General features: G+C 39.3%; 1 protein-coding gene across 5 annotated transcripts in view; it reads right to left on the reverse strand.

Moving 5' to 3' along the window:
- Nucleotides 1–11,363, reverse strand: part of PARPBP (PARP1 binding protein) — a 49,140-nt gene extending 37,777 nt beyond the window's left edge. For 3 of the 5 annotated variants that reach the window (XM_040696868.2, XM_025148736.3, XM_046939069.1), the window contains exons 1-5: nt 11,214–11,317; nt 9,858–10,010; nt 5,198–5,428; nt 2,419–2,523; nt 533–703 (exon numbers count right to left, since the gene is read on the reverse strand). In XM_040696868.2, the coding sequence (XP_040552802.1) occupies nt 533–703; nt 2,419–2,523; nt 5,198–5,428; nt 9,858–10,007 (657 nt within the window). In that variant the 5' untranslated portion in view covers nt 10,008–10,010; nt 11,214–11,317. Of the gene's footprint in view, nt 1–532; nt 704–2,418; nt 2,524–5,197; nt 5,429–9,857; nt 10,011–11,213 lie in introns of all 5 variants that reach the window. The other 2 variants (XM_025148737.3, NM_001395934.1) reach the window with 2 other exon arrangements.
- Nucleotides 11,364–11,390: the final 27 nt, after the last annotated feature.

The raw sequence follows: 11,390 nt of genomic DNA on the forward strand, positions 1-11,390 counted from the left end.
AATTCTGAGTCAGAGCCGAAATAACAGCAATACTGCTCCTCCAAATTTTGATCTCTCTTTTCTCTACACATCAAACACTGGATTTTTTTTTCTTGAGATTGCTCTACAGAAGGCATTTTGTATAAAGAAATGTTAGGTTACAGTCTAACGAACGCACAGAAAAATTGTGTTCTTTCCATTTAAACTAAGTACGTACTTGCAGCACTCTAAATTTATTATTAATAGATTCTTTTTGTCAAGAGATTCCTTTTTTTTACCAGATCATACTTCAGCATTCTAGAGGTACACAAGCAGAAATTACTTTTTTGTGTATCGTTAGATCTCATGACCAAGCAATGATCTATTTTATCAGATGAAATCTGTTGTGATGATTTTTTTATTTTCTTTTTTTAAGCCTTGAAACTCTCTTCATGATGATGTTTGACTTGGCTTGCAAATGTTAGTCTTGCAGATGAGACTAAAGCAACACTTCACGTTTATAAATCTATTTCATTATCTCTGATTCACAGCAAGTTTCATTGGATTCACATACCAGGAAAATTGACATTTTTCTCTCCCGTGAGGCATGTTTTAGTTTAGTGAAGGCTTCTCTACCAAGTCCTCTGTCAGGAACATTTAGAATACGAGCCAATGCCAGATCATCCTTAGAATTCACCAACAGGCTTAAATATGAATAAAAACAGTTCTTGGCAAATAGCATCACCTGTATAAGAAAGCATCAACATTAATTGGTCACCCTGTTACTAAATTACATGTGTGCTACTAATAAGACTTTTATAAAAAGTGTCTCACTTTGCATAATTTCAAATTATTACTTCATATATGGAAATTCTGGAAGTATTGACAAAAGCAAGCATGATTAATATGCATTATAGTTATGTGTATTATACTTGAATAACCACACTGAAACAGGTTGCCCAGAAAAACCTGTGGATGCCCCATCACTGAAGGCATTTGAGGTCAGGTTGGATGGGGCCCTGGGCAGTCTGATCTGGTGGGTGGCAATCCCGCCCATGGAAGGGGTTGGAACTAGATGATCTCTAATGTTCTTTTCAAGTTAAGACATTCTATGATTCTATGACATCTAGCTATTAAAATTGAGTATCTGTTTCTGCTTAGAAATCTCCTACCACATTTCCCTTTTATATCCCAAAGTAAAATTCTAATACTGTGAAACCACATAAAGGATTTACATTAATTTCAAGTAGGCTAAAATTTTAATCACCTCACCAGCTCCACCTCAGATTCACTAATTTTCCCCTTGACTCCTGGGGATATCAATCATAGAAGTCTGACTGATTGAAGAATTTAAAATTTTATATCCAACTCCACCCACATAACCAAATTAAATCAATGTAACTATTTATATTGCAGCACCGTTCACAATCCTGTAAGAACAACAGTCCCAGAACTGAAAAATTTACCTTCATCATAAGCAAAAAATAAATAAATAAAAAGACCAAAAAAAGACCATTGATGAAAAGAAAGCTAATGAGAAAGCCTTTATTTTCTACTTATTTTTTTCTTATTCAATAGGAATTCAAAAAATACGTAGGAGTAACAGCTTAAGAGGACAGATTCCAGATAAAGATAAAAAGGCAAGGAATATTGTTACTACACGTGCCGAAGTCAAGCAAGCTATTAGCTTAGTGGTAGAAGTGCTATCTAGGGAAGAACTGTAGTGAAAAAACAGAAAAGCACCAAACTGCATTTCACTGAAGCATTCTTTCAGCCTGATATGATATTGTTGGGAGAATGTTTGCTTATACATTGAGAACTATTTTCTGAATTGTTCCTACATACTGTATTGAAATCGCTACTTCTGATGAGGAAAGTAAGCCTGGAAATGGCAAAAGCTCTAGAATTTCAAGTACTGCAATACAGTATTCTCAGATTCTTGTTTGGGAGGTTGAATCAAGTATTCCCAGAAAGTCTCCAGTCATCTACTGGGATAAACAAGACGTGCTTGCTTTGCTACAGCTACCACTACAGTTGCTATTCAGATTTCTTCTGTAAGGAATTAAATATGAGCTAATGAAAACAAGGTGAAACCTTAGAAGTCTATATCACTTAGCATTTCACCTGGCAGCAGCAGGCAAATCATTTAACTCTCAGTAAAGGCTACATTTGAATGATAGTATACTTGCAGAACAATGTTTAAAGGTGTTTAAAGGCAGATTACATCTACATATCAAGTGCCTGTCATAAGAGGACTGTCTTTCAGAGTATAAGTTCGCGTACTCACCCCATACACACACACACTGAAGTGATACAGTTTGAATACACTTGTTTATTATTCTTAAACTACCAATATTTTAATAGCAATAATTGCAAACAGGAAGCAATGTTACATTTCACCTTGTGTTAACTTTCCCATATCTACAGAACATTACAAAAAAAGACAGAAATAATTTTTACCTTCACACTGCTCTGATCCTGTCTGTTGACTGGTGTAGAAGGAAGGACAGAACCATTACTTTCTGACACGTTCATTGCACCAGAAATAAATTCCAGCAGTTGAATCTTCAATAAAAATAATTAAATCAATTTAAATATGAAGGTAACTAAAAAGCAGAAGTACTATTAAAACCAAGTGAAACCATGATTTCTTACAGTTTGCTAGTGTTCTGAGACCCAAAACTTACTTTTTCTTTAGTCTTCAGAAGCACAAATGTTTAGAGAGAAATGAGGTGTAAGATTCAAATTAAGTTATAGATCTCGTACACATTTGTAAGATACTTGCACTAAAAGCAGCTGCTCATCTTGCACAAAAAAGGATAACATTACATCATGGATATGAAAAGCCCATTAATCTTCTCGAGTTTTTTACACTGAAAAAAAGAAATTAGGAAATAAGAGCTTCCTGAACTTCAGTCCTCCTTGTAACTTCTTTTGTATCCAGTAATTGGAATGAGTGGAGGTTCTCTGAGTTTAAGGAAGCAGGCAAACTTGTTACAAGTTTACCTGTCATTGAATCTTATAACAATATTTCTGTATTTCAAGAATTCTGAAGATGAGATTCCACATCATCTCTCAGGAGCCTGTTCCAGTATTTGACTACTTTTTCACAGACACGGCTTTATTCCTGACTCAGTAGGAAGAGTTCCTCAAAGCAACTGAAATATTTTATACTTTATTTTCTAGTTTTTAATCTAATAATTCCGTTTACCTTCCTGCGAACAGACACTTAGATCTTCTCTGTAATTTTTCTTACAAGCCAGAATTAGTCGAATCTAAATCTGAAGTTGTTTATTATTATTTTTTCCATTATCAAAATCCTTCGTCTTTGACCTTTCCATGCTCTAGAGAGCACAGAAATCAAACTCATGTAGCACGCCTGTATTTCAAAGTTTTTTAGTTGCTACTAACGCAACTCAACCATCAGCCCAACCAACATGGGTTCAGGATAAGGAAGCCTTATCTCACTGATTTGATATCCTTCTACAGTAAGATCTCCTTGTGGACAAAAGGAGACCGTAGAAGTAGTTTTTCTGTATTATAGCAAAGCTTTTCATACTGTCTCTCCCAGTCTTTCTGGATAAATTGTCCAGGTTTGAAACAAACAGGCATATAATACGCTGGGCAAAAAACTGGCTGAACAGTAGGGCTCAAAGTGTTGTAGTAAAGATAGGACTACATCTGCTTGGTGGCCAGTCACTAGCAACATTCTCCAAGGCTCAATCTTGACACCAGGTCTATTCAACATTTTCATCAATGATTTCTATGGAGTTAAATGCATCTTTCTGAAATTTACTGATGATATTAAACTGGGAGGTGCTGATGACCTTCTGGAGAGATGAGAGGCTTTTAAAAGGGGATCTACATTGATCAGAACATTGGACCATTAACAACAGTGTGAAATTTAACAAGAACAAATCTCAGATTCTGCTTTTGGGATTGAGTAATGCCAGACATATGTACAGCCTGGGAGACAAGTGGCTGGAGAGGAGGCCTGCAGAAAGGGATCTGGGGGTTCTGGTTGACAGCTGGCTCAAAATGAGTCAGCAATATACCCTGGCAGCCAAGAGGGAAAGCAGCATTTTGGGGTACATTAAACACAACATAGCCAATCAAAAGAGGTCATTGTCCAACTATATATAGCACTGGTGCTGTCTCACCTCAAGTACTCTTTTCTGGGCTCCACGTTCTAAAAAGGACGTTAAGATACTTGACTGTGTGCAGAGAAGGGCAACAAAATTGGTTAAAAGAACTGGAAGGCATGTCCTATGAGGAACAACTGTGAAAGCTGTGTTCATTAAACATGGTGCAAAGGAGGTTGAGGAATGATCTGATTGCCCTGTACAACTTCCTGAGGCAGAGAAGTGGAGAGGGAATTGCTCATTTTTACTCCCTGGTATCTAGTGACAGGTCACATGAGAACAGTTCAAAGCTGCATCAGGATTGGTACTGACTAGACATTATGAAAAACTTAATTACTGAGAGATTAGTTAGGCATTGGAACAGGAATACTAAAGAGGTGGCTGACATTCCATGCCTCTCTGTGTTTAAGAGGCATTTAGATAATGTTCTTAATGACGTTTTAACTTTGGATCAGTCCCAAAGTAAGCTAACAGTTAGACTCAATTTTTGAAGGTATCTTCTAACAGCTAATATGTTATTCAATATATTTTGATCTGATAAAGATTAAGCAAATTTGTGCTATTTTCATTGTCAGATTGGGCTACATACTACAACTTCTCTAGCCTACAGCATAGCCTTATGTGCAGAATTACAATAACTGAATTGCAATAAACCGCAACAGATGCTTGACTGAGTAGTTGAAGTGGAATCTCTTCTGGTTTTTCAAAAAACATCAAATGAAACTACGTGTAGAACTACGTATGGAGGACTTTTTGTGTTTAAAAGTGTGTTATTTTTATAACAAAAAAAATATTTGGACTACATAGCAACGTATATCCAAAATTCCGTAACACATTAATCATTAAGTTTTGATCCAGTCATATCAAATCTCTACAGTTCAACTTTTCTTCTTCTGGCAGAAAAACTTCTGGAGAAGAGACTGACAAATCCAGCAGGATGACAGAAAGAAGTAATTTTTGAATAGTCTTATGAGTCTTTAAAAGGTTTAATAATTTAAACACAGGACTTCTGCACGTATTTTAGGAGCACTGTAAATCCAGAATCATTATCAGAAGTGTCAAAACAATATCAGAGATTAATTAAACAAAATACTTACAGGGGCTATGCGTTCATCTTCAGACAGAAGTTCAAGAGCACAGCACTTTTGATATATGTCTATTATATCTAACATATTGCTGCTTGCCAAAAAGGTATGATAGGCCTCTTTAAAGGCAGCATAATTTTCAGGTTCTTCCATGTTCTCATATGATAATCCTAGTTTGTCATGTAACAAATATTTCCAAGTTTCCATCACATCACTGGGAGATACTGCAAAGTCTCCATGGTGCTAAGAGAACAACAATAGAAAAAAATTAATGTTTCATACTTAGTAGTTTTAAAAATTACATTAGAACAAATTGCATATATGTCTTCACAGAAAAGCTATTACAATCTAAATATTTGCATTGTAATGAATGAAGTGTTACTTATAACTGAAGTTCTTTCAGTGCTTTTGCTTTACAGTTGAATTTTTGGAATTTGCAGTCCTTGTTCCTGATCTTTAAAATATCAGGCATATATTTTGAACTTTGCTGACAGGAACAGACACTGACTCTCACAGGACTATTACACACCAAATCAGTTATTTGCAGAAAGAGTTTTCATCGCGACGGATGATTGTATTCCAAGAGTAGTAAACAGAACTCTACTAACTTGCTTCAAGTAGTGATCTGAGAAAACGTATCTCATGTACAAATAAAAAAAATGAGCTTTTTTCCTCCCCCAATGCTAATACACTTCTACTCTTGCATAATGTTGATAGTGTTGCCACAGACCTAATGAATGCATTAAAGCAAGACACACCTAAGTACACGGGCAGGTCCAAAAGTAATGCCTCCTATTTTATTTCGTTGGCCCACAACATCATAGGCAGATGTCAGTGGTATGGCAGTAGAGGCTGAATCTTCCTGCCAGTATTCCATTACATTTTGTTGCTGTGTGACATGGCAGCACATGGGCACTCTGACAAATTTGCATCTGACACAGAAGTGCAGATGAAGTAAAGGTCTGTAATTGAATTACTCCATGTGGAGAAAATTGCAGTCTTTGATCTTCAATGGATGTGAGCACAGTGAGGCAATAGCTGATATGTTTCAGTAGTGGCAACAGTGGGTCACCTCCACTTGTGCAGATTTGTTACCAGTGCAGCATGCAGGCTCTTGTTCATCACTCATGAAAAAGCATAGATAATAGTGGTGACTATGTTGAAAAATAGTGTTTTGTAGCCAAGACTTTATCAAGTAGCATTATATAAAGAGCATATTATAGCTCTTCATATCTGTCATAGTTTCCATGGACATAAATAGGAGGCACTTCTTTTGGAGTGATCCATTAACTGTATAGTAGAAAACAATCTAACACTTCTCTTCCAGCCCTGTTTCATTTCTGTTGTCTTTTCTACTCCTAGTAGGAGTACCAAAGCGGGTGCTTTAAAGCTGTGAGTAGGGGAAAAAAAACCTACAAGCACGAGCTCATTGATCATTAGACATTTCAATTAATTTTAATTTTAAGTGTATTAGCATTGGGGGAGGAAAAAACATTTTAATTTCCAGTTCAGTGTGGGGGGCAGCCCATGTTCGTGACTGCACTTATCCATCATGGCTACCAGCAAAGGAGAGGAATATTGTCAATGGTTAAAGACTGCAACTCTAGAAAGCCAAAGAACCTGTTTCAACTCTTGTATACACAAAAAAAATTGCACTCAGATGCTGCATGTAAGTGAAATTACACAGTAGCAGAGACATTTGCTACTAGTTAGACTGAGCTAAGGTAACAGAGACAAAAGGCTTGCAATGCAAGACTACATACATATTTTCAACCTCTGCAATTCAGAAATTGGCCCTATAGCCATCTTCAAATTTGCATGTGGTTTTTAGTATAGTTCAGTACTATGAACATGCCTGCTATTCCAGAGATTGCAAGAAAATCAGCACCATACATTTTCCAAAATGCACATTTTCCACTCCAGCTTCTCCAAAAAACTAAATCTGTAACCGTATTGTAACCACCTTCAAGAAAATCAAAACAATAGTAGGTTGGAGGAAAAAAAAGTTGTCTCACTATTTTGTTACTTCTGAAAGAACTTTTTAAGCTAAATTACAGTAGTTTAAATATGGTACCTAGTAAATCAAAACCTTTCCTTGCAAGACAAAGGACCTGCAGAGATTAGCAAAGTTTATATATATATTAGCACTGCAAGAATATTTGAAATTCAAGTAGAATTGCACTCCAGGTGTTAACTTCCACCATCAGGCACTCACTATGACAGTGCATTCTATTACTTACATAGTCAACAGTCAAGAGTATCTGGCTTCAAAGGGAATGTTAATAAAAATACGATGCTTTGCAGTAAGCATACGCCAGCTGACTAATACTCAAAGGAAGTTCAAAAGTTCTGGACTTTCATCCCATGATGGACATTGCACTGTTATGTTTCACAGTGTCTTAGTTTCAGCTGGGACATAATTGTTTTCTTCAGAGTCTGGTATGAGGCTATTTTTTGGTTCTAAGAGAAAAACAGCGTTGATAACACACAAGTGTTGCTGCTAGGCAGCATTGTTCAGAGCCAAAGACATTCTCAGCAAAGGGCCGGTAGGGTGGCCCAAGAAGCTGGGAAGGAACAAAAAAAATCAGGACACCTCTTTATAATCTATCAATTTCTGAACACAAAGGGCAACACCCACTCTCCTCATTCCCTGCCTATCTGTTCTACAGTTTCTCCTCCCTGACTAGAGTATGCCACTTGCATGATACTTCCCACCATGTTTCTGTGATAGCAATTAACTCATAGTTTTTTTAATTGCTCCATCATTTCTAATTCATCTTGTTTATTCCCCATGCCATGTGCATTGGTGTAGAGGCACTTCAGCTGGGCTATCAGCAGTGTTACCTTTTTTGAAAAGCCTTCCTCAGCTCCTTTAGAACAAATCTGAGGTTTTTTTCCTGCTGCTTCATAAAGTGACAGCATCTCCTGACTTTTCTGCCCAGGGAGATGGTGGAGTCATCAACCCTGGAGGCATTCAAGAAATGTTTCTATGTTGTACTGAGGGACATGGTTTAGTGGGAAATAATGGTGATAGGTGGATGGTTGGACTGGATGATCTTAGAGATCTTTTCCAACCTTGGTGATTCTATGATTCTCTGTCATTCAAAGTACCTCCCCTTCCTCCATCAAATCTAGCTTAAAGCTCTGCTAATCAGTCCAGCCAGCATGCTGGACAAAACAGTCTTGCTCCATCTGGTCAATTGTGCTCCATCTAACATCAGTATACTCATTCTCTTGAAGGTGCAACTAAGAGCACAGAACACAAAACCCTGAAAGTGGCACCACCTACAAAGCCAATGATTCACCTGATCCCTTCACCTCCTTCTTCCTGTGTCCCAGCCTCCAACTGAGAGGATAAAGGAGAACATTATCTGCACTCCTAGATCCTGCAACATATTTCTGAGTGATAAAGTCTCTTTTGAGATTTTGTCATCTTCTCATTTCAGCCTCATGCAACCAGTCTCAAAAGAGCAGGACAGTAGCACTCCAACTTTACCGTGCACAGTAGTTTCTCCTTGATATCACGAATGAAGGCCCCTAGGAAGGCAGCAGAACCTCTCTAGAGAGGTTATCCAAACAGCAAATGGGTAATTCTGTGCCTCTCATCAAGGAATCCCCAGTCACTAACATTCATCGCCTTGTTTTGGTGGTGCTGGTTCTAATACAGGTGATTGGTTAGACCAACTTTATGGGGTTGTCCCTTCCTGAGTCTGAATCATTACCCACACGCCCTCCTTTTTCCAGTCCAGAAAGCTAGCTTAGCTTCCTCCCCTTGCAGGGATTTAAGTCAGGGCAGTCTTTCAGCCCGTGTCAGCACACAATACCACACATAATTCTCTCCAATTCCAGGATTCAATGCTACCTGGCAATTTCCTCTTTCAACCCAGCCATTTGCTGGAAAAGTTTGTTGAGATGGACACACTTGTATCTGTGACATCCAATTCTGCCCTCAGCCCCTACTGGGACTTGCAGATTCTGGAGATTCCTGCAACAAAAGGTCAGGGCAGCAATTTCACTCCTCAGGAAGCCTGTTCAGGTATACGCATCTGCACACGAAGGTTGTGGCCACCCTGCCTAGGTTATAACCTCAGTCCAGCCATTGCAGCATGCTGTTACCAAGTTTCTTTCAACAGAGGGCTGCTCCCAGAAGAGAGAGAGCAGGCACCCTCCCACCTTAAACCACCTCTCCTGTTTGCTCACACTCCCTGTAGTTGGTGCATAAATGGGCGGCTGCTGCTGCTGCTCCTGGCCCTACCCACGTCTCTTCGGCTGCTCTCACAAGGGCTGGGGACTCCTAGCAGCTTTCTCCTCACCCTGGGGACTTCTTGACTGCAAGACAACCCCTCACCCCACACATCTCAATCCCCAGCTCTGCTGCAGAATTGAAGTTATGCAATCAGACAAAATACACTAGTGTTTACTACTACAGTTGAGGATTTACATAAAAAGAACTTGAAACACTTCTATTCTCCCATCTTGGTATTCTTTCTGTGAGCTCTGATTTGACAAAGTACTTAATCATAATTTTACAACACCTTGCTGCATCTAACCCTCAGATCGAAAACACTGAAATGACCAAAACAACTGTTTTAAATAGATAAAATGAAAGTTTAGTAAGAAAACCAAGTTTAAGACACACTAAGCTCCAAAAAGGTACAGCAAAAATGCTAACCTGTTTATTGACTTCAGCCATGGACAGTTGTAATGCTGTCAGCATGCGGTCTGCTCCACATACAGTAGTCCTTTCAGAGTTTGAAAATAAGGGCCATTGTCTTCTGAAACATTTGATTAAGTTTAAAATCTTTTGCTGGAAAGAAATCATTGCCTAGAGTAGAACACACAATTAAGAGAAATAATTGTAAATGTAAATATAAATACATGAGAGGCCTATGCATGTCTTCACCTTAAGTTGTGCGTATGCTTCTTCCATATCAAGTCCACAAAATAAACTCATCCCACAAACCCATAGTCTAGCTAGACTTACCTCACTAACGATGGAATAACTACCAGAAGGGGTAGAAAGTGTTTATGAATGACATGATCATAAAGACTTCTTGTCCTCCTTGCATATTTACTAACTTGAAAGAATATCAGAGGGCTGGAGCACCTCTCCTGTGAGGAAAGGTTGAGGGAACTGGGATTGTTTAGCTTGGAGAAGAGAAGGCTCCAGGGAGACCTCATTGTGGCCTTCCAATACTTGAAGGGAACATAGAAACAGGAGGGAGTACAACTGTTTAAGACAGTGGATAGCGATAGGACAAGGGGGAATGGTTTTAAACTGAGACAGGGGAGGTTTACGTTAGATATTAGGAGGAAGTTTTTCACTCAGAGGGTGGTGATGCACTGGAACAGGTTGCCCAAGGAAGTTGTGGATGCCCCATCCCTGGAGGCATTCAAGGCCAGGCTGGATGTGGCTCTGGGCAGCCTGGTCTGGTGGTTGGCGACCCTGCACATAGCCGGGGGGGGGGGGGGGGGGGGGGGGGTGAAACTAGATGACCATTGTGGCCCTTTTCAACCCAGGCCATTCTATGGTAATATCAGTAATTTGACAGGACAGTCTTTAGTCTCTACAGAGATGGCCTGAATGCCCCCAGAGTGCATCTTTCACATTCACCACATCGTATTCAGACCAGCATCTATTAGAATGGTTTCCATAAACAAGAGAGTCACTACTGTTCCCAGAGTTTACTAATGAAGACACCTCTGAATATTTTTGTTACCCACATACAAAGCCTTTTTAACGTTCCTTTCCCTAGATCAACATACTTGCTATTCCCTTTGGCAGTAAGTTTCTGTACCAGTTTCAGTTGCCACCCACCAACTCATGCTGCCCCATCCAACCTAGCCTTGAGCACCTCAAGGGCCAGGGCACCCACAGCTTCTCTGGGCTGCATCTTACCACCCTTGAGTGAAAAATTTCCCTCTACCATCTAAACCAAGCCATCCCTTTCTCGATTTAAAATCATAATATTGCTACGCTTCGTTATAATCCCTCCCTTTTAAGTAAGTTAAGCTGTTAACTCCGTACCCAAGCCCTTCTCAGCCGGCTGAGGCGCTCCCGCTCGCCTATAGCCACTACCTGCACAGCCAGGAGAACGAGACCAAACACTCCACCAGCCGCTCAGAAGGCCCAGCAGCCTCTATCGGCGGTATTCATTTAAACCCTCGGCAGATGCCCAATAGGGAGCGTGAGCCCTGACCCGGA

The sequence above is a fragment of the Gallus gallus genome, chromosome 1 (assembly GCF_016699485.2).
Source record: "Gallus gallus isolate bGalGal1 chromosome 1, bGalGal1.mat.broiler.GRCg7b, whole genome shotgun sequence".
In the NCBI taxonomy this organism is placed as follows: domain Eukaryota; kingdom Metazoa; phylum Chordata; class Aves; order Galliformes; family Phasianidae; genus Gallus; species Gallus gallus.